Source organism: Ursus maritimus, unplaced genomic scaffold (genome assembly GCF_017311325.1).
Source record: "Ursus maritimus isolate PB19 unplaced genomic scaffold, ASM1731132v1 scaffold_1, whole genome shotgun sequence".
NCBI classification, from domain to species: domain Eukaryota; kingdom Metazoa; phylum Chordata; class Mammalia; order Carnivora; family Ursidae; genus Ursus; species Ursus maritimus.
Genome location: NW_024423343.1, coordinates 22,712,420 through 22,737,279, shown reverse-complemented (window position 1 = coordinate 22,737,279; position 24,860 = coordinate 22,712,420). Strand labels below are relative to the sequence as shown.

At 34.8% G+C, this 24,860-nt stretch overlaps 1 protein-coding gene across 1 annotated transcript in view; it reads left to right on the top strand.

The window, feature by feature from the left end:
• SPAG16 (sperm associated antigen 16) overlaps positions 1–24,860 on the top strand; it is a 943,910-nt gene that overhangs the window by 464,041 nt on the left and 455,009 nt on the right. Inside the window, exon 12 of the mRNA XM_040641105.1 lies at positions 5,180–5,365. Within this exon, the coding sequence (XP_040497039.1) occupies positions 5,180–5,365 (186 nt within the window). The remainder of the gene's footprint in view (positions 1–5,179; positions 5,366–24,860) is intronic.

The window sequence follows — 24,860 nt, the reverse complement described above, 5'->3', positions numbered from 1 at the left end:
AAAAAAAAAAAGTAAATAATTTGAGGCACACGTGTACTTCATATCCTTCATATCTTTTGTATCTTTGGTAAATAGTGGACACTCAGGAGGAATTAGATAAGTTAATGAGCTTAAAAAAAAAAAACCTCAATAATTAATTATCATAGAACTGTTTGGGGGAGACCCAAACGCTAGAGAAAAAATTGGGTTGTAGCAATTCCTTCAGTGTGTAAGCAGACTTGGTGATGTGCCAGCCAAGTCTGAACATAGAGAAGGTCTGCTACACATGGCAAAAATATTCTTAATAGAGAGTGGCTTCCCTGTCCCATGGACCATGTGAACCCAGGGCCAGAGACAGACAGGGGGGTTGCAAATGGAGAGCTCATGCCTCTGGTGTTATGAGAAAGAGGCATGGGTCCTGGTCTGAATGAAAATGAGGAATCTTCTGGAACTTTGTGGGAAAAGAGGCAATAGCTGGGTCTTCACATTTTAAGCCCAGAGAGATGGTAATTTTAAACTCCACAACGTGATAGGATTGACGGTAAGCCTGCTTCTCCCTCTCCCTCTGCCTGCCGCTCTGCCTGCTTGTGCCCTCTCTCTCTCTGTCAAATAAATAAATAAAAATTTTAATAAATAAATAAATAGGACTTAAGGGACTTTGGCATATTCATAATTGTGTTTCATGCGTTAATACATTGATTCAATAGCTATTTATTGAGATTCCCTATGCGCTAAGTATGAAGCTAGCATTGGAGATATAGCACCGAATTAAAAAAAATTCCTGCTCTCATATATGCTACATTCCATTGGCAGAGAGAGAGAGAGAGAGAGAGAGACAATAAATAAGTGATGTATAGTTTAATAAATGGTGATAAGTGCTATAGAGAAAAGTAATACAGTAAAGAGTAACAGAGAGGCAAAAAGTTGGGATGATAGTATTTTAAGTGGAATTGTCAGATGCCCTCCATGATAAGGTGAAGTTGAAGAGAAGGTCTTTAACTGAAGTCATGGAGGAAGCCATGGGAATATCCAGGGGAGACAGCCTCTTAGTGCCGGAGGAAGTGTGTTCAGATATCCTGAGGGAAAAATGCTTGGTGTGTTTGAGAAGCACAGAGGGATGATGGATGGAGTTGTCTAGTACAGTGTCTGGAGCATATGACTAACTGTGAAATGAATAAATGAATCTCCTGTGTCTTGTAGAACTCTGAATCAAAAGAAAAAAGAAAAGAGTCAAATGTAGAAATTTTGAGATAGCTGAAAAAAATAGATTTAATATTCTGAAAATAACTTTTTCCAAACAAAGTCATAAGGTATGCCTAGAAATTTCAAAAAAGGGTGAGAACTATATTTTAGTAGTTGTAGTAGTTTAGTAGTCGTATGATATATACCAAAATAATTACCCAGGTTATGTTTTTCAAGAATATTCCATTTAAATGTGTCACATGCATACATATGAATGACAACTAGAGAATACTCAGAAGCATGTTGAATACAATAAGAGAATTAAATAAGAAAATAATCCCCAAGATTGAAATTGATACTTAAAAGTTTAAAGGCATTCCCGGGCCTCCCTGTCTTATTTTCAGGATGACACCATTGTTCATGATCTCTGCATAAAGTTTCATAAACTAACCTACCAATTTCTGTCCTTTTGCACCTACAACCTACACAATAACATAAATGCAAAGAATAAAACAAAATAAAAAGAATTAGTAACATTCTAGTAGTTTTATAATTCCAACATTTTTCTGTCCTCTGTACCAAGATGTCTCGCTGTACATAAACTTGTTCATATCTATAACCCTAAATTATGTAGGTTTTTCCATTCTGTTAACACAGATCTATGCACAACTGAAATTGCTCTTTCCTTATTACATACATCATTCACGCATTCACACAATAAATACTATGTCTTATAAATACTGTATACCAGGCATGGGAGAGTCCACTTGCCAGCATCTTGCCATTCCTACGTAAAAGTGGAAAGACGGAGCTGAAAATCCAATTGAAGTTTCTCAAGCAACTGAGAAAGTTACATGTGGAGCTCCAACTAATATACCCAACCAAGTAAGGGCAGTGGTTTTGCAGCCAGCCAGGGAAGGCCTGCTGTTTCCTGAACACTCAATATTGTCTCTCTGCTTTTGCTAGAATCTGCAATATCTACACAGAATGCTGTCTTCTGAATTCACTTTACTTATGATTCTTGGTTGATTCTAGATTTCTACACAAAAGAAGGATATATCATTTGAGAACAAAGGGAACGGCACTTGGATGTAGGCACTGTTTACTTCAAAAAAGACCGTTCTCTGTGTGGACTGGTGTTTACTTTACTCTGTCACAGTGCCCTCACTCACCAGCCAAATACAGCCAGCAGCTCTGTATCAAAGGCTAAGAGTTTAGAGTAACTTGGATGAAAGCCATCTCAGCCCTTTTTGTTTCAACTTTTAACTTAAAGTTTGGGGGACTCTCACAAACTGGGCACATTAAACGTAAATCAAATGTATCTTAATGTTTTCCAAGTAATCTAAATTCTAAGTTTAGAGTTTTTCTGATATAATCAATTTATGAGCTTAGTGAAACCAAAATTTTTATCTTTTACCTATAAAAAGAATGAGAAAATATTTTAATACAATTTGGTTATATGTTGTTCTGCTACAGAAAATCGTACATACCTATTCTATAGTAACTGAGAATATTGTGACTGATAGTCCTTTTACAAATTCAAATAATCCTTTTGAGTGGCTAGACCCAACTGTACGAAACTATAGTGTAATGGCAGTAATTGAATTCCATTCTACTATTTATGGACATATGCGTATGCAATTCCACATAAAAACTAAACTGGAGATCACAAGAGAATCTTTTTAAAAACAGTATCAAGTTTGAATATTACCCAGAATTAAAAATGTGCTGTCATAAGAATTCTCCTGTTTGATTTTCGAAACAATGCTTTAAGCTAAATGGAGCTTTATTTTTAAATAAAGACAATGAATTTCAGAAATGTTAAGTGTTAATGTTAAATGGCCTGTCCGAGGTCACGCGGGCTGTCCAGCAGAGCCAGAATGAGAAGCTAACCAAATGTAAATTAGAATGATTTAGTGTACTTGCTAACAACCTGGATCTACTTATTCTCTTTTTTGAGGATTTTGACTTCTCCTATTTGTGTGGAGCTGAGGGAAACCCTGACTCTTGTGTGACTTAGAGCACCTTTTGAATTTTGGTCCATCATTCTTTCTCTCTTTCTTGCTCCTTCTCAGTCCTCAACTGTCTTTATTTTCTTGTGAGCCAAAAACATACAGTTTTACATATTTCAAACCATGTCTTTTGAAAAGCCAAAACATTTCAAAGAAATTCAGAAATTCATATTCTGTATATTTTGGGTTTGGTTGAGTTCATACACCTGAGGAACAACCTCAATTTATTAAAAGGTTATGAGAATATTGTTTCTTGTCGACTAAATATCAATTGATGGCACATATAAAGATGATTCGAAGTGCTTCATTCCAGTTGTAATTATTACTATTGTGATTTTTGTTTCTCTTGTCACATAGTTTAAAGCTAGGGAGAAAAACGTAAAACTTGTATGAATTTTCAGCCAGACAGAAGTACATTACAGTAGTTCTTATCCTAGAGCGAGACTTATATCCATAATAGCATGCTGGTCCATCAGAAGGACAGATCTGAGAAAGAGGCATGGTTAAATTATTTTTGATTTTTACATTTGCTTGGATATGTTTTTAAGTAAGCGCTAGGCCCACTGTGGGGCTTGAACTCACCACCTCCAGATCAAGAGTTTCATGTTCTATGGACTGAGCCAGCCAGGCACTCCTGCACGGATATTTTTAGACAAATGTATTTTTAGGTCTTTAGTATTAAAAAGTAAAATTTTGGATGGCAAATATATGTACAAATAAACAACAGCTGCAAAGTTAAAGACAGTTTTAAATATCTATTAGTGAATGACTACCTGTCATAGAGTCATTTTTTTTTAATTCTGCTAATCTGAAAAGTAAAATTGATACACTTTACAACTTTAATGAGAACTTCTTCACTTTGTAACCCACCTTTCCTTCACCACATTTAAACTCTCCCTCTCCAGTGGTTGTTTCTCCCCTGCACTTAAAAATGTATTTCTCTCAGCATAAAAAGAAAAAAAAAAAAGCAAGTAAGCACACACTCATCTTGATCTTGCCATTTCCTCTTTTGGAAATACTGAGTACCTTTCCCTATTTTTTTATGCATAACTTCATTCATTCATTCATTCATTCATTCATTCATTCATGTATTTATTCATTCTGGAAGCATTTGCTGAGTACTTCAATTAGTCAATACTAGCTCTTGATGCCATTGAAACAGAGAGAAAAAACAGTTCTCAATAAAAATTGCAGGAAAAGACTACAAATAAGCAACTCATTATATTCAGGGAAAGAAAAGTTACTAAGAGAACACATAGAAGGAGCGTGCAATGCAGAAGAATGTGAAGAAACTGATGGAATTAAAGTTTTCTTGGAATTAGTATTTTACCAAAAAGTCCTAGATGTTTCTGCTCATGTCATTAACACCCACTCATTTCTTAAACTAGCATTCCACTACTTGAAAGTTGTTGCTTTTTTAAACATCTACCAATGACCTAAATGGAAAACCCAATGACTCATCCTCAACTACTCAACTCTTCAAAATCTTTCCTCTCTCAAGTTCTAGCTCAAAATCTCATTCCTGGTTCACTGCTTTCAGCATCAGAACTGCATTCCTGGAGCATTTAGTTAATCCAAACATAAAAAATGCTGGTCTATTGTTTTATATCGTATAATGTTTTTGAAATGATCTTAGCCAATGTCTAAAATTTCATCATTCTGAGACTACATTATCCACAGAACTTAACACATAGCCCCAAAATAATACATACTAAAAAAAAAAAATACTGATTTAGTGAATTAATCTGGAAGAATATAGAAGAATTAATCTAGAAAGTGTGCAACAGCAGTTTGTCCTATCAACTTGAATTACTGAACAATACAAATAAGTATTTAATTGTATGGAGTCAAATAAGATAATAAGATTCAAGCATTTAGTATATCATTAGAAGCAAAAACAACTCAGATTACACATACACTCAAATTACTGATAGCATATAACCACTCATAAAAAATAATCACAAATTAGCTTTTTAACAAATTACCTTTTTTATTCTTGCAAATAGTGGCAACAAATTGGCTACTTCAAGTGGTGATACTACAGTTAAATTATGGGACCTGTCTAAAGGCAACTGTATTTTGACCTTTGAAGGACACAGCCATGCAGTATGGTCCTGCACATGGCACTCCTGTGGTGATTTTGTGGCTTCTTCCTCACTGGATACAACTAGCAAAATCTGGGATGTTAATAGGTAAGAAGTACTTTAAACATTATTAACTCTCTACATTGATAAATATACATGGGTAATGTTTTTTTTTTTCCTCAATGCTACCACCAGGAAACATTATAAAAAACTTGTTGCTTGATAAATTATAGAAAGCTACTGAAATAATCTCTGTGAAATCCATTTCTAACTCTATTAATCATTGTAGATATAATAAGTCCTTTCTAAATGTAAATATAAAGATCAAGCCTATGTAATAGGATTAGAATTGTTTCATTGAAAGCTGTTTGTTTTAAGCAGGAGAGAAAAAAATACTTTAAAGAATTAGAATTTTAGTTCTCCCTTCCACAGGATTGCTTTATTATCAAACCTGCAATTTAATAGACATGAATATAATAGAGATAATTACTTGCTTTATGTTTAATTTTGGTATAATATTTTCCCAAATTAAATGTTTCTTGTCAATTCATAAATTGCAAGAATTAATGTAATTTGATGTATGCAAAGTCCTGCACAATAGTGAAAGGATATAGAAGCTTTATATTTTTATCTTAACTCAAGACAGATAAATCTATTATTTTACAGTGTCAGATACCTCTCATCCATGTATTTATGTATGATATTATATCCTGTTAGGTATAAAAATAGGGTACAAAAAGCTTCTATCAAATATCCTGACTGCTTCAGCTAACTAAGGGACTATAAATCATCAGTCAGACTTCTGATCACTTTAATTATTGAAATAGTGCCCAGATTCCAAATATGAGTGATAACGATGCCTAAAAATTTAGGTAAACAATTGTCACTGAGCTATTGTAGTTTATTTTGTAGGAGAAAAATTGACTCACTGTGAAGGTAAACACTATTGATTTCGGGTTACAGGTAAAACAGTACCTTGAACAAACTCTTCCCTTTCTTTCTTGAATTCTGGGTAACATATTTAGGAAAGAGGGCAAGTAATGTGCTTGCAAAAAGTCAACAGTTTTTCTGGGAGGATTCATTGAAGGGGTATGCTCTGTCCTATGCATAAGCTGACTGTCTCCTAAGTCCATGTACCAGTTATTATGCTTTTGTTTCTCAGCACCAAACTTACTCTTCCATACCTGTTTTTGTGATGCTGCAGCTGGAACTTTGCAGACTACATTTTTGCTTTGTCAGCATACTCCCCGTTAGGCTTTGGCAATAGGGGGTGTTTGTAGGAGACTGCAAGGCTGGGGGAGAAAGAAGGGACTTGCTTCTCCTTGTCTTGTTCCTATGGGCTTCTTCAGGACCAGTGAGCATCACCCTAGCAACACTTCACCTCAGCAATCGCACTTTGTTCTTATCACAGCAGATAAATCCAGTTGGCAGTTTTTCTAATGCTTGCACAAAAAGCTGCATCATGCTGTCATCAGAGACATTAGCTCCAGCAAACAAGCACCCCCTCCTCAGAGGTCTGTGTTCCCAGCTCAGCATGGCCCCTTTTCTGAACTGAGGAACACCCATACCAGTAGACAAGTGCCCCTCGTCAGAGGGCTAAGTTTCAGTTCTACAGCACCCCTCTTCAAGTTTCTAGGTTTCAACAATCCACCCTACTTCCTTTATTCACTAAGTCCTATGGATGGTAGCTCTTTCCTACAGTGGCAGTTCTCTTTTTCTCTACTTAATCATCTACTTAACAACTTTATACATAGGTAACAATCCCATATATTAAATTCTTACTGTTAAAATGATAGGTACAAGTTATGTCTCCTGACTTGACAGATACAGGACATTAATGAATAAATAACATAACCCACCTGAGTTATTCAGATTCAACTGAATAATGTTTGGCATATTCTGCATGGGAAAACATGGTTCCTAATAATATAATTTAAACTTACTTCTATCTAGAGTAGTGATAATTTAAGATGTGTTTTAATTCTCAAATGGATACCATTTGCTTATCTGGAGTAATCAATCATATGCAATTCTTAATTTTATTATGTTTCTATATTATGTGATCAGATTTAATAAATATTTATTATAATAGTATACTGGAATTTAAAAAAACACTTTATTGATGTATGATTGACATACAAAAGGCTGTACATATTTAATATATACAACTTGATGAGTTTGGTAATAAGTACACACCTATGAATCAGTATACACCACCACCAATCTATGACATAAACATATCATCACCTCCAGAAGCCTTTTCCTGTCTTCTTTTATTACTATTACTATTATTATTATTGACAAGAGCTTTTAATATAAAATCTAGCAAAATTTTAAATATACAATACAGTGTTGTTAACTATATGTACTGTGTTATACAGTAGATCTGTAAGACTTATTCATTTTCTATAACTGAAGTTTTAACACGTGTCGAATTTTAATTTTAATTTTTATCACTTTTGGCTTAGATGAAAATCCTAAGATTGTGGTGCATTCTAAAATATAATATATTTTCCAATGTTTTAATCATTCAGTGTTTAAAAAAACTATAGTTGAAAAATCAATTCCCAATAGACTCAGCCCTACTTAGAATGATTTCAAACTTTTTGATCTAATGACTTTTCTCCATGATCCTGATATCCAGATATTATCTTCCAGTTGATGCCCAGTAGAATTGATATAAAATTGTTCCTAATTGGTGTCAAAAATTCTTTGTATTTCAAATTTGCCATCAATGTCAAGAGCTTACTTTCATCACCAAAGACAGACAAATATATATCAATTTTGAAGGTGAGGTAGTGGACAAATAATGGCAAATAAGGGAGAAATTGATTGTTTTTATAGTGGCTATTGATATATCTTTGAGTCATATTCAAAACACTGGGTTGTAATTTAAAGTTACTCATGGATCAGTACTTTGTAGATATGTCTAAAACTAGTACCTTTATAATTTCATAGGTTATTGGAACTGGCTTATTGATTTAAGGGGAGAAGTTGGTAGGTAGGATGTTGGTGGCAGAAGTTGTGCTGTGCTGGGTCGTATACTCTTGTCCTGATGCCACATAGATTTTAATAAAAAAATTTATAGATTCTACTGTTCACCGGAGAAGGAGAAGTTTAAAATATATTCTTCTCTTTTATAATTTGCTTTTATCTTTGAGCTCCTGACTTAGTCTTGGGCATTTTTTAGTTGATGTCAGGTCCCTAGCCTTGCAACTGCTCCTCAATTGAACATTACTTGCCAAAAGCATCCAATTAGCTCCTTATCAGAAAGTTGGATAACTGAGAATCGTAATTAACATAAAAAATCCCAGATCAAGAGCCACATTTACTAAATGATAATAAGAATCTCTGAACAGTATCTGTGGTACGATTAGTTTGGATGCGTCAACACTCCACAAAGTTTCTATGAATAATTAGCAGGAGTATTTCAATGATCTTCTGAATGATTATTTATATAAAGCGGAAATTTATATGTGTTTCAATTAGTGATCATTGACTTCTACCTTAATTTTCAAATATATTTATTAAAAGTCAATCTTAAAGCACACATGCACACTTATGCACAAACACAGACACACACATTCTCACATACCATTGTATTCTAAGTACTCTCCTTGGCATGCAGTAGTTCGGTTGCATGAATGATAAGAAATCAACGTATACGTGTGGAGAAAGTGCTCTCCCTCCTCCCATCTACATTTAAACTAAAATTTAATTGTTCTGTCTTATCCTACATAAATCTATAAAGTGGTTAAAATGGGATAGGAAAATCAGAAAAGATCTCAGTCAGCTATAAAAAATGGCCTGTTTCTTTAAAGCATAGATCATCAATAAATATTCATAAAATGATCAGTGTTCCATTGCATTACAGATATTAGAAAAATTTAAGACTCCATCACTACCTTCAATGAGATTATGTGTAATTTTTAAATGCAACAATATTGAAGCAATCAGAGAAAATGCAATGCTTCTGTAATTTATAATATCAGGTAGGGTATTCTGGGTGACTCCTAGTTGCATTTCTCCCATGGTAGCTGGGTATTTGGCTGAGTGGCTCTACCAGACTATCACTCTGATATTTGGAAGGCAGACCATGTACCTGCTTAGCTTCTAGCTTGAGGGGAGGGGGTTGGAAAAGCCAAAATGTTACTGAATATAGCTGCCCCCACTGCTGTAACAAGATATCACACTGGCAAGAATTGAGTGGTTTAAATAAAACAAGGATGGAAGGACACAGAGGTGTTTGTAACACTCAATGGCTTCTGGACCCCAAACAGTGAGATATATATCTGCTCTCCTTATATCCAGGAGTATTGTTTCAGATGCCCTCAAGATTAAGTTGAGTGAGAAAAATAAAGCAGGTTTAAGAACTATGTTTAGAAGGGTAATTTGTGATTACTCCTGCCTTACATTGACTGGAAGCAAATATGTTGGAAACCTTGGGAGTTTTTGAGAGAATTTTATTGACAAGAAAGCAATGAGCCTATTCTTAAGAACCCTGACCCTTCAGACTCTTCAAACTATAAAACGGTCCTCAAGGCCCTGAACTTGCATTCAAAGGAAGTTCACTTCTAGTATTTTACAGTGCACAATGAAGGCACAGGCCATTGTACCCCCTTTAGACGTGCTCATAGGGGATAATGGACAAGAAAAAAACCTTCCATAAACAAAGCCAGAGGCCACAAAGAACCATGGGCACAGGAGCTCCTTTTAGGAAGAGAGACATGATTCAATCAAGGAATTTTCTTCAGTGCCATGGCAAAGTTCCTCATGATGCCTGCCCAGGATTCTATCACTATTTAGACTAGAGACTCTTGGGTGTTCCCCATTTTTCTACTTTTTGTACTGGAGTTTGTGTTGCAGTTATTCTGTCCTTGCTTCAATGTACATTCTTTGCGGTGATGGAGAAGGCAGAAAACTTGTCTATTATTTGGTTGGTCACCAGAACATGAGATGACTCTGACTGCAATGGAGCCAACTGTGCGTCATGCAGAGATCATGCCATAAAGGAGTAGCACTTTGTGTTGTCTCCTTCGGTGCACAGGGTGGGAGGTCAGTGAGAACATGTGGAAGGAAGGATGGTACAGATGTTTGTTGGGCAAAAGGCCACGCTGTGGCAGAGACTACTAGCTGTTCACCAGAAGCCACTCTCTTCTATTTCCATATTATTAGTTGGATGCCTGGCTGACTATCTAAATTTTTTTTTCTTGGCCTCCCTTTAGTTGAGTGTGATTATGTTACTAAGTTCTCTATAACAGAGTATTAGTTGAAGTGATATGTGCCATTTCTATGTTCTTTTTCCCTTGTGGTGAGATGGGATATCAATGACAAGGACAAGAGTAATCTTAGAAGCCAATTACTGAAAATGACAGAGTAATCATCAGTCTGCTTGAAGTAAAGCCACCCCCATTCTCTACCTTCAGTTGGCCTGCAACATGCTCTGGACTCTTAAGCAATAAGAAATAAAACTTCCCTTTTGTTTAAGACACTATATTTCCAGTCTATTTGTTATAGCACTTTAGCCTGCCCAGTCCAAAATTAGGTACCCACTACTGTTTGTCCAGTGATATGTTTTCCCCTCATGACGTAGTAATAAGGCAGCTAAGACAAGCCCTGCCACTGTTCTCAATATTATTTGGATGGAGTGGTAATAGAAATTCAGTACTGGTAATAAATATCTATTCAATTCCCTCTACTTTTTCTCCCCTTGCTCTTTCTATTTCCCGTCCTTAATTCTGTTGCAATACTGTTGGAGCCTCTAAAATCCTACATGCCAATAGCAATAGCTTTAAGTTAAATAATTGGTTTGCATGGAAGTTAATGCCTGTAAAAATAGTAAATTATAAGACAATGTACAACTATTAAATATTAGTGTCTCCATTAGTGGGAAACTGATTCAATAATAATGATTTCATTTAAACAATAAAATACTGAGAATCTCAATTTTATAGTAGTATTGACTATATTTACTGACAAGAATCAGTTTTGCTGATTGCAGTCAAGCTGATAGAATAGAAATATTACTTTTCATGTAGTTGACCTTACAGGTTTGTTTTTCAAAATTTATTTTGAAGCAAATATGCATTGAGCACTCTGTTACTTGCATTGTTCTAGTCACTAAGCCATAGCAGCGAACAAAACTGACAAAAAGCTCCTGTCTTCATGTAGATAGCATCTATTGGGAGGCAGAAAATAAGTCAAAAAAAAAATTACGTATAGTATTTAAAAGTCTCAAGTTTGGTAAAGAAAAAAATATGAAAGTTGGAAAGCAATGGTGGGCATTAGGAAGAATTGCAATTTTAAACAAGATGGTCAGGGAAATTCTCACTGTAAAGTTGATATTTGGGTAATCTGAAGTAGGTAAGACAGCAGACCAAGAAGATATCTAGAGGGGCGCCTGGGTGGCACAGCGGTTAAGCGTCTGCCTTCGGCTCAGGGCGTGATCCCAGCGTTCCGGGATCGAGCCCCACGTCAGGCTCCTCCGCTATGAGCCTGCTTCTTCCTCTCCCACTCCCCCTGCTTGTGTTCCCTCTCTCGCTGGCTGTCTCTATCTCTGTCAAATAAATAAATAAAATCTAAAAAAAAAAAAAAAAAAAGATATCTAGAACATTTCAGGCTTTCCTTAGTAGTGAGCTCCCCTCTAGTGGTGGCAGGATTTCTGTGACTAAGGAGCAGGAAGGGGGCCAATGTGTCTGGAGTAGTGTGAGCAGATGAGTAAATGGCAGAGGTAGGGCAGTTAGTTATGTAGGGGAGCACATATGAGACAGGATCTTGTAGCTTATTTGAGTGACTTGACCTTTATTCTCAATGGGATAGGAAAGCACTGGAGGATTTTGAGCTGAACAGTCACATAATCTGTTTTACACTTTCACAAGATGACTCTGATTACTGTGCTGAGATGGCACTATGGTAGGAGAGGGGTGGGGGAACAAAGATAACGCAGGAAGACTGCCTGGGAAGCTATTGCCACAGTCTAGGCCGAAGATGGTAAAGGTTTGCACCATAATGGGAATAGTGAGGAGAATAAGAATTTTTATATTCTGGATAGATTTGGAAGACAAAGCCAACAGGAATGCTGAGGAATTGTGTATTGAAAGAGAAAGAGAAAACAGATTACCCTGTTAAATTTTGAGACACCTGAAAATCGAAAGGTTCATTCTCTTTATGCTGGAACACTATCATGAACTTTATAAAACACTTTTCCAAGCAGATTCATCAACTGGCATTCCAGAAAAGGCTGTAGAATGAGGAATGCCTTCTCATTTTTCATCTAACAGGTGATTTCAACTGAAGAGATTTGAATGTTCCATCCTGCCCAGTAGCATTGCTTCCTTCTTAATTTAATAATTCATTTCCAATCATAACCCCTGGGCTGGATGAGATAAGAGAAATAGAAGGCTATGGATGAAGGGAACAGCTAAAATTAAGAAAAAGGAAATGTAAAATATTAAGATTCTCTTATGATGAGTTATCTTCTTTTAATAATATGTACTATTAATTTCTTCTGGGCAAATAATGCACCAATGTAGACTCTAAAATGGGAAAAATTAATTTTTATTATAAATTAGTAATACTAAGATAGCACCAAATAAATTATAAAAATGGAGTTTAGTATTTATAATATATAATATTTCATTAATAATATATTTCATGTTCTTTATGATTCATTTGCAAAGTTGGATATATTAGAGATGAAGGACATATTGTACAATATTAATGGTTTTGAAACATAATGTAAGAAGTATTAAGACTCAAGGGCATGGATATTGGTATATTAATACCTGTCTGGTATTGTAAAGCCCCCCAGTTTGCCTTCTTTTACTTGAAAAGGCATCCAAGGTATATATTAATAGGCTGCTAAAGCAATCCTTGAAACATAATTATGTTACATTAAAAGGAATGGTAACATACTTAAATTGACCTCTTGTGATCAATTTATCCCATTCCATGGATAATAAATCAATTGTTACATGTTCTTGGATTTTTGTTTATATTTAAGTGAATAGTTTCCCCTTGAAATATAGGCTTTAAATTATACCTGCATATTATTGAACATAAATATATAGATAAGCATAAAAAATGAAAAAAAATATATTTTTTCACTCTCATCTTCACCCCAATACAGTACATAATTAATAAGCATTATTGAAGAAATACCTATTTCATGAAGAAAAATATGTTAAAGCTAGAGTTCTGATGTCATTTAGTAAATTATAGAATGATTTAAAAATCATGAAGCTCTCACAACTAATTTGGCTTTTTGTGTACGTGTGAAGAATGCTTCAAGCAACTCTGTCCACTCCAGTAAATTTGATGTCAATGTATCTTGGTTGATCAATAAAAGAGGTAGACGTCATTAAGATTTCAAAATTTGGCCCTATATATTTACAAAACTGTTTAATATAAATGAGTTCTATAATTTGTATTTAACTTGTGCTAAATAAGGTGCACTCTCTGTTATCTTACAAACCAGCTAAACTGTTTATTAGAAATAATTTGGGGGTTCCTGGGTGGCTCAGTCAGTTAAGGGTCCAACTCTTGGTTTTGGCTCAGGTCGTGATCTCAGGGTCGTGAGATCCAGGCCCAAGTCAGGCTCTATGCTCAGTACAGAGTATGCCTGAGATTCTATCCCCCACTTTCTCCCTCCCTCTCTGCTCCTCCCCCTGCTTGTGCTCTCTCTCTCTCTCCAAAATAAACAAAATCCTGGAAAAAAAAAAAGAAATAATTTAGATGAGTATAGGTGAAACTAAGGATATTCCAATGAGTGCATATATGTATACTAAAACATGATATTTTATTACTTTATTCCCACCAATCAAAGCAAACAATTTAACATACAAAAAATGCAACACCCTTTTTTCATCCCCACCAAAAAAGATCTGGTTAATAGATGAGTTTTAGTTCTCCTCAGTGCTAATGACTAAAAAGGTGTAGTATATTTCTTCATTAATATATATTAAAATAAAAATATATATTAAAATAAAATTATCTATAGCCATAGTATACATGAAGTAAAAAAGTAGAATCACATGTATTTTTATATTTAAAGTTTGATCATATATGTGTGTGTATGTATGTGCATGTCTACCCACATTGGTGTATGTACATATTTTAGTATTAATGCTGTGAGTTTAAACATTTAGCTCAAAATTAATTTTAGAGTTACATAAATAATTGACCATCTTAAATATTTTATGTACCTAATCAAAATATTTATTTACCTAGGCTTTATCAATGACTACAAAACCAACTTGTTTGAAACCCATTTATTTGAGACAGCAAAAACTAAGTATTATCGTGCCCCTGACATATTGTTTTGAAATTACTGAAATGGTTTTCATTTAGAGTAAACTCTAAGATTTGATTCCGTTGTTACTGAAATGAAGTGAATGTCCAAATGCATCAAATCAAAATAAAAGAAGTAGACTAGATGATGTAAAAATAGCAAGCAATAAAAATATAGGTGGAATTAATCTACTTTCTTATATAAAACCATATTATTAGATGGGAAATACTGCCTATTTGGATAATAATGAATTTGTTTTCTTAAATTAAACACTAGAGAATATACTTTTCATAGAAATTTCAAATAATTTAATATGTGTCCTGCATAGAAAATGGACCAGACCATCTTTAGTCAAAAAACATGGAATGATTATCCCCTTGTCTGGCCTTTGGCCACCTCACAACCTAGAATGGGTCCTGCAAGAAGTGATACATCTAGGAGTAATTTCACTTTGTAGAAAAGTCATTGCTTTTCATTTGGCCTACAACTTCTTAATTCATTTACTAGATTAGACCACAGAATTGATAAAAATTGCTTTCTTATTTAGAAATTGATTATTTATTCTTTTATTCCGTATTTACCAACTATGCGCCAAGTCATATCCCTGGAGCTGGGGATATAGTCCCAAACTGGACAAATAAAGCTGTAGTCCCAGTAGAACTTACCTTATGGAAGGTGCCACTGATTAGCCACACATTATAAATTATTAGAGGAGCTCTCTACTTGGCCATTGATCTGAAGATTAATTCCTTAGCTCTAGAGATGCAAAACGACTATCATTGAGAGTGACTAGCTTTCTGAGGTGTTGTGTGTCTTACTTCTCTATTTTTGGAAAGAACTATAGTCTTAGGAATAATAGTCACCAATGAGGTGCACATTTAAAACGATGCGGAGTATTCTCATCTTTATAAGGATGATTTCTTTCATTTGCATTTGAGTTTTACTAGTAGCCTATAGGTTCCCGTAACACAGAAACATCCCATTTAAGATAGTTTAAAGCAGTTTTCACTTGAAGAATGAACTTTTCTGTGATGATTCTATTTCAGTTTGGTTTGGGATTATTATGTCAGTTTGTTTTTGAGATAACACCAAGTAAATTATAAAAATTGAGCTTAGTGTTTATAATATATAATATTTCATTGGTAATATATTTCATGCTCTTTATGATTCATTTGCAAAGTTGGAGATAATAGAGATGAAGGACATATTGTACAATATTTATGGTTTTAAAGCATAATGTAAGAAGTATTAAGACTCAAGGGCATGGATTATTGGTATATTAATACCTGTCTGGTATTGTGAGATTGAGTTTTGAGTAAGGAAGAATATGGTGAGTTTTAGAATAATATACATTAGCAAGAAACAATCTAAAATGCTATTCAGCAATAACAATTAGAAACAATTATAAGATGTGTTTTATTTATTTGTTTGTTTATTTTTACCTCTGGCTAGTAAAACCACCTAAATTATATAATTTCTTGAGTATACTGACAGATTCAGAGTGGTCCAAAAATTGTTTTTTCTCACTCATGCTAAGTAATGCAGTCACTTAAAAATTAAGCTTGAAAGGGTTGAATGAGTTATATATAGTTATTTTATGTATTTTTCTCTAAATACATGTCCCAGTAAAATTTCTTACTCATAAAATTTAAGATTTAAAGTTACTGTTGGAGGGGCACCTGCATAGCTCAGTCAGCTGTGCATCTGACTCGATTTTGGCTCAGGTCCTGGTCTCGGGGTTGTGAGACAGAGCCCGTGTTGGGCTCCGCACTCAGCTCAGAGTCTGCTTGAGATTCTCTCTCTGTCCCTCTGCTCCTCTCTGTCTCTCTCTCTAAAATAAAAGAATAAATTTTTAGAAAAAAAATAAAGTTACTGTTGGAAATTCATGGTGGTTATCTAAATATGCATTTTAAAAGGTGCATCATTTTAGCCTGGAAACACAAAATATATCTTTATATGAAAGCCCTAACTACTGTAAAAGAGTGAGCATTTGACATTTTTTTCTTGATTTTCTTTGTCCAGATTTCTGACAAGTTTATAGAAGCATCTGATGCTTCCCATTTTAGAGATGATGTATAACTTTTTTGTTGTCTATTCCTGTAGTTATCATGTGACAAATTAAATTTGCTTTTTAGAGAATATTAATGTCAGCAACTCCAGAATACATTTAACTTATTATTTTACATATATGAATTAATATATCATAGGTATATGCAAAATTACAATAAATTAGATGTCCATGCACCCAAAATGCTGCCTGCAGCAATGCTTAATATTCATTATGAATTATAAATTTCTTACACAATAACATTAACAAACACATGTTAATTATATATGCAGTCATCTTTACTCCTTGCTCTCTTTTCCTCTTACTCATTTCTAATCAGACTACAAAGTCCTAGACCTGAGGCTTTCAGCCATATCTCCAAAAATAAATTAACTCTTTATTATCTGAATTATCGTGGCTCTTAATATTTATATTCATATCCTTACCACTAAAATTTACCTAAGGATCCAATCCCCAAATTGGAACGGATTGTTCAGTGTTCCTTTAGAAGTTATTGGGATTAATTCCACTAGACTAACAGCCCTGTTTATTTGGATTACCTCAATAAACCAGCTATTATATTCTAGATATTGTCCATATATCTACCAATCAGACTTGATCTCTCATTTACCTCTGATATCCTACTGTATGTTTTGGAATTTAATACCTGCTATCAGCAAAATATTCTATATCCTCAGTATCTTCAATGTATTCTTTCATCTTCTTGCTTAAGCTGACCCCCCTTGAGGAGATTGAGTCCCCTTTTTGAGTCCCCTACCTTCCTCCTCTTAATCCTTCCCTAAAGATTTATATCTCCTCATGAATATTAAGCATGGAAAGCATGTAAATCCTATCTTTGAGAAGCAAACATAAAATGTACTTTAGAGTTTTGCACACATCACCATACATTAATTCATCTATATAAAATAGTAAAAGTTAAAATTGCTTGCAGTGCTGACACAAATGCCACCTACCATAGAACCTTGCTGTTTATTCACTAATACGTTCTTAGTCCCCAAACAGAGCTTGGATCCTACCGGGAAAGTAATAAAGATTTGTTTAATTAATGCATAAACTAATGGTTTATGTTCCCACCATGCTTTTCACAGTCAATTCTACACCACTTTTCCTTCCTCCCACCTTCCCCAAACCACAGCTTTATAGAAGCACATGCTTTGAGACTGTACCATTAGCCACTTCTCCATTTTATAGTCATATACTTAACCTCCTGGTCATCCCCTTTATATTTTGAATAATTTAGTTCATGGTTTACTGTCTTCATTGAGTGCAACATCAATATCCAAGCAAAAAATTTATCTAACACCTTGGCCTCTGTTTCTTCATTCCCTTACTTCCAACAACTTTCAAATTTTGATTTTTAATTTTTTGCTCTATAAGCACCATCTTCACTCTCTCTAGCTTGTATACTCCAATATTACCACTCCAACAATTCTTTCCAGTGGTATTGGTAATTCAGTGCCTCCACTGTTTTGTTTTTCTCGCCCTTGATAATTGCCTTCTATTCCCTTCTTACCCAGAGTGAATCCCAATATCCATCACAGTGACTTCACCTTCCCACATAGCTTCAATTCCCTTGGCCCTCCTTTGCTCCATATTTCTTGTCTGTCAAAACCCCAATTCTGGTTAAGGCAAATTCTCTACCTACTCTATGCCTGTACCTGGTAAGCTAAGCGTGACTAGAAAAACAACAACAACAACAACAACAACAACAACAACAACAACAACGGAACAAATGAAACATGCTGACTGGTTTCACTTATTTATAACATCAATTCACAAGTTGAATCCTACCGCATCTATTCTGTTGATTAACTTTCTACCATATGAGATGAATATTTCATACCTTCCTCCTCTATCTTCAAATCCCTAACAGCTTCCCTATTCCTTTTTCCTCTCAGCTGATGATCTGGATTTTTTATTTCACTAAGCAAATAGAAGCATTTGGAAGAAAACTTTCGAATCTTCCCATTACCAAGTCCATCAGTAATTTAGATAGATAGATAGATAGATAGATAGATAGATAGAGATAGAGATAGAGATAGATTTTTTTCCCCCTCTCTCTTTCTCTGCAGGTGTTGGCTGGGTGGTTGTATTTTTTTTCCCCTCTCTCTTTCTCTGCAGGTGTTGGCTGGGTGGTTGTATTCTGGACTGGCTTGCCTGGACTGGGTGGTTCAAGATGGCCTCATTCACATGTCTAAAGCTTCAGCTGGGGCATCTGGGGTCACTCTCCCTGTGGTCAGCCCTTCATCCGCCAGCAGGCTTGCCTGAGTTTCTCCATATAGTGGCAAAAAGAATCCAACAGCAAGAAAGAGCAATCCCTAATGAACAAGAACTTGTTCAAATCTCCTCTTTCTAGTACCCCATAGACCAAACAAAATCACATAGCCAAGACTAGGGTTGGAGGAGACTACCCAAGAATGTGCATTTAGAAATAGGAATAATGGCAACCATTTTGCAAATAATCCACCCTCTTTCTAACCCTTTATTCCTCTCATAATCATCCCCTTGCAAATATAAATGTAGTATCTATAGTACTTATATTTTAGCTATATTTTATATCACAGAATTCAGTTCTTCAGTTGACCTACGTATTTAAATACACTTTTATTATCAGTCTAGGAGAAAATGGAGTCTGACTTTTTGTTCCAATTCTTAGAAACAAATTATTGGAGAAAGTCTTACAAATGCATTGTTGAAATAATTTCAGCCTTGTCTGTTCAGTAAATTAAAAAAAAATTATATTTTATTTATTTATTTATTTGACAGAGAGACAGAGCACAAGTAGGGAGAACAGCAGAGGGAGAGGGAGAAGCAAGCTCTCTGCTGAGCAGGGAGCCTGATGCAGGGCTCACTCCTAGGACCCTGGGATCATGACCTGATCCAAAGGCAGATGCTTAACCAACTGAGCCACCCAGGCACCCCAGTAAATTTTAGATGATTCCCTATTACGTTTTGTAATTTTTATTTTCAGTTAAATACTCACAATAAGTTGCGAAATGGTAGTGTCCATGTACTCTTCACCCAAATTTCTCCAATGGTAATATCTGACCATTATATATTATCAAAACTAGGAAACTAACATTGGCACAGTATTATTAACTCAAGCACAGTTGGATTTCACCAGTTTCTACAATCAGTTTTATGTGTGTGGGTATATAATTGTATGAAATTTTATCACGTGTGAATTAGAGTAACATAACAACATAATGAGGACACAGTTTTTCCATCACCATAAAGAAACTCCCTCCTGTTTCCCCTTAATGATCATACTGTTTCTTGAATTCTAACCCTTGGCAACCACTGATTTGCTCTCTATTACCGTTACCATCAATTCAGAATTGTTATTTACATTGAATCATACCATATGTGTCCATCTGAGTTTGGCTGTATTTCAATCAGCAAAACGCCCTTGAGATTTATTCAACTATTTTGTGTATTGATAGTGCATTCTTTTTTATTGCTAAACAGTAGTCCATTCTATGGATATATCACAGTTTATCTCTTTGTTCCTTGAAAGACATTTTATTTACAGTTCGGGGATAGTACAGATAAACCCGCAGTAAACATTATTGTGTACAGATTTTTGTGTGAATATAACACTTCAGTTTGGTAGGATATATGACTAAGAGTGCAATTGCTGAGTTGTATGGTAAATAGATATTTAACTTTATAAAAATCTGTCCAACTATTTTCCAGTGTAACTATGCTATTTTACAATCCTACTGGCAATATATGAAAAAGTTCCTCCTCATTTTCATCAGAATTTGGTACTACCAGTATTTTTTTATTATCTTAACCATTCTAATAGGTGCATAATAGTGTTCATCATGGTTTTAATTTGCTTTTCTCTAACGGCTAATGATGTTGAACATGTTTTCATGCACTTATTTTCTATCTATGTATCTTTTTTTGGTGAAATATCTGTTCATATTTTGGCTCATTTTCTAATTGGATTATTCATTTTCTTGCTGTTGAGTTTCTGTTGAAAGTTCTTTAAATATTCTTTTTTTTTTAAAGATTTTATTTATTTATCTGACAGAGAGATAGAGACAGCCAGCGAGAGACAGAACACAAGCAGGGGGAGTGGGAGAGGAAGAAGCAGGCTCATAGCAGAGGAGCCCGATGTGGGGCTCGATCCCATAACGCCGGGATCACGCCCTGAGCCGAAGGCAGACGCTTAACCGCTGTGCCACCCAGGCGCCCCTCTTTAAATATTCTGAGTGCATATCCTTTGTCTGAAATTCTGTGTGAGATTTAGGTTGAAGTTTTTTTTGTCTGTTTGTTTTGTTTTTTTGCTTGTAAATTACCAATTATTCCAATACCATTTGATGAAAATTCACAGACAAATACACAAAAAATTATGTGCCATTTATTCCTTCACTAATACCATACAGTGTTGATTACTATAGCCCCATAGTAAGTCTTAAAATCAGTGTGATTCCTTCAGGGGTATTTTCTTTTTCTTTCTTTTCTCTTTTCTTTTCTTTTCTTCCCCCCCCCCCCAAAAAAAAAAATTTTGGCTATTTAAGTTCCTTTGTCTTACTAACTCTATTCTAAAATCACTTTAGCTGGTTTTCCTGATCAATAAGTTGCCATATTCCCTGTCTAGTTAAGATCTGTAGTTTTTTTTTTCCCTTCTGACCCTCACTAGTGTCTTATTTATCCATAGTTGTTTTTTCTCCTAATGCTTCTCCTGATTAAATTCCTCATAGACTCTTCTCTAATAATCCACCCTATGCTTTTTTCTTAAAATTTCAGTTGAAGTATACTGTCTTCTAAGAAGTCTCCTGGCCTAGCCTCTAATGGCCACACTTTTCTTTCCTATTTCATTTTCCTTATTAGAGTCAGACTGTGAGTTTTTAAGGTCTTAAGCACACACAAAAAAATCACTCCTCCCACATATAATTAAAAATGAAAACAAAAAAAAAGATGTGTGTAAAAGTCGATCAAAATTTGATTTATCCCCACAAAAACCCCTTCAATGCTATTCTATTTACTTATACTTCAAAATATAAAACTCTTAAAAAAATTCTCTCTCTTTCTCATTCTTTTTTCCTTTTTCTCTTTGCCCTTTATCCTCCTTCCTATTTTGGTGCAGCTGCTTTGCTGGTGCCTTAGGCATATGCTTTATCTTTCTATTGGGTAATCCAACACTGGCTTTTATGAATAAATTGTTCTATGTCATAAAGCATTCGTGTTTCTGCTCTAGTTGTCTTTATCTTTGTTGTCCTTTTGCCACATCATAATCTCCTGTTTTCTGTACCTTTTGAAATACTCTCTGTAGTCCCTACTAGTTAGCTAATGCCATGTTACCTCATGGTTAGCTAATGCCATGTTACCTCATCTTCTGTCTCACCTTTTCCCTCAGAATCTAATCTTAAATCCTTGCCCCTTTCAAAATAAACAGTTACTTTCTATATTCTCCCATATATATTTCTGTTACAGTTGTTCCATGGATTGTAAGTAGTTAAATTCCTCCTTTGTAACTTCTCTCTCTTTAGAAAGATATATATATCCTTCAGTGCCTGAATTTAAATAAACAGTTCCATACAGTTTCTTTCCATTCATTACCTTCTGCAGTAGGATATCTTTGGCCTTGTCCTCACATAGCTATATTGAATGGGAACTAAAAAAATCTGAGCACCTTTTGAAACTTTCTCTCTTTGGAAGTTTATTAACATCTGTAAGATAGAGTGATGAGAGAATTGAACTTAGATGAAAATACTGTCTACAAATATTATCTTTTCTTTCGGTGGTAACACCATTCAACTATAATACTCCTTTTTAATGTGTAATTTTTACTTACTAACACTGGATGAGTAAATTCTCTAATCAAATAAAACATTTTGCCAAAATGATCACAACTCTTTACTTGCAAATATATATTTGTTTGTATGTGAAGTCTTTGGTATTCAACCTTTCTCAGCAAAGCAAATAAATTTCACTATAGGATTGAAAGAATATTCTCACTGAATACTTAACTCCAAAAGTATTTACCATGCCTACATATGTACCTCATTTTGATCACATAATGAGGTGTATGAAAGCAGGTTTGAATCTGACAAAATTAAAGACCAATGTCTATGTACATTTGTGTACAAAGATGCCTCTGCTTCTATATGCAGGTGAGGAAATTCTAATCAGCAGATCCAGGTTATTTTCTAAAACTAACATTAATTAAGATGACTTCTTTCTTTCTGCCCCTTTAGCAAATCTTTGCTGTATAACTCTACTTCATTGAGTACAATCCTAACATGTGTGAACAAAATGTAGCCTTTTTTCGGATGACACAGAAATATATAATGTTGGATCAGAAGTAACTGAATCTTCTTTCACTGCATATATCTGTAGTTAGGTGACATGAACTGGCACATATTTCTTATTCATGAGTTCTACTACATGAGAAGGAGGATTCACCTGAATCTTAAACTGTTTTAAACCATTAATGTATTCTAGCTTGGAATTAGATAAGCAGATCATATTATATCAAAGAAAAACTTCACGCAATGGCTGCTTCACACACATCAGGCCTTCTCATTTGGATTCCTGCTCTTGTGGCCTGCAGCAATCTTTGCAAATGATCTGTATTTCTCTTTATTCTTCAAAGAATTAAGAAAAAATGAGATTTTGAAAAAAAAGAATTTACACTATCAAATTACTTTTTTCTCTCCATATAGTCGTAGTTGTTTGTTTGTTTGTTTGTTTGTTTTGGGGGTCCTAACATGTGTATGCTGTAGGGAGGGTCTATAAACAGAGACACACTCCTCTCACGTTTAAACCCTTCCTCTTCATCTTTGGTCTGTTTCAGAGGGAAGAAGAACACAGGACATATAGCCCTGTAACAATGTCTTCTCCTGAACAGAAGGTCTCCAGGGCATTGCACTGAAGTCAGTACTTTCTAAAGTGTCTTTGTGCCTTCCCAAGGCATATAAAAAACACTATGTAGGATGGCATCTTGTTTGCTTTAGAAATGAGTTGTTTTTTATTTCTCCTTTGGCAGTTTTCTTCATAATACCTTTGGCATAAGTTGGTTAATACTTATTCTTGGAAATGCTTTTATTTTAGTGGCTAAGACTTTTATTATTTTTATTTTTTTTAATTTTTATTTTAATTTTAGTTAACATACAGTGCAATATTGGTTACAGGAATAGAATTCAGTGATTTATCACTTACACAGAAACACCCAGCGCTCATCACAGCAAGTACCCTCTTTAATACCCAATACCCCATCTGGCCCATCCCCTACCCACCTCCCTCTATCAACCCTCAATTTGTCTTCTGTAGTTAAGAGTCTCTTATGATTTGTTTTTCCTCTCTCCTTCCCCCCCACTTCCCATATGTTCATCTGTTTTGTATATCTTAAATTCCACATGAGTGAAATTGTAGGTATTTGTCTTTCTCTGATTGACTTATTTCACTTAGCATAATACATTCTAACTCCATCCAAATGGCAAGATTTCATTCTTTTTGATGGCTGAGTAATATTCCATTACATATATGTAATATGTATATACCACATCTTCTTTATCCATTCCTCAGTCAGTGAACACTTGGACTCTCTCCATAGTTTGGCTATTGTTGATAATGTTGCTTTAAACATCAGGGTGCATGTACCCCTTCAAATCTGTATTTTTGCATACTTTGGGTAAATACCTAGTAGTACAATTGCTGGTTTGTAGGCTAGTTTTATTTTTAACTTTTAGAGGAGCCTTCAAACTGTTCTCCAGAGTGGCTTCCAACCAACAGTACAAAGGGTTCCCCTTTCTCCCCTTCCTTGACAAAACCTGTTTCTTGTGTTGTTAATTTTAGTCATTCCAACAAGTGTGAGGTGATATCTCATTGTGGTTTTTATTTGTATTTTCCTGATGATAAGGGATATTGACCATCTTTTCATGTGTCTGTTAGCCATCTGATTGTCTTCTTTGGAAAATTGTCTATTCATTTCTTCTGTGCATTTCTCAACTGGGTTATTTGTTTTTTGGGTATTGAGTTTGATAAGTTCTTCATAGGTTTTGTATACTAACAGAATTATATATATATATATTATCAGAAATATCATTTGCAAATATCTTCTCCCATTCTGAAGGTTGTCTTTTATTTTGTTGATTGTTTCCTTCACTATGCAGAAGCTTTTTATCTTGATGAAACCCCAATAGTCCGTTTTTGCTTTTGTTTCCTTTGCTTTCAGAGACATGTCTTGTAAGAAGTTGCTGTGGCCAAGGTCAGAGAGGTTGTTGTCTGTGTTC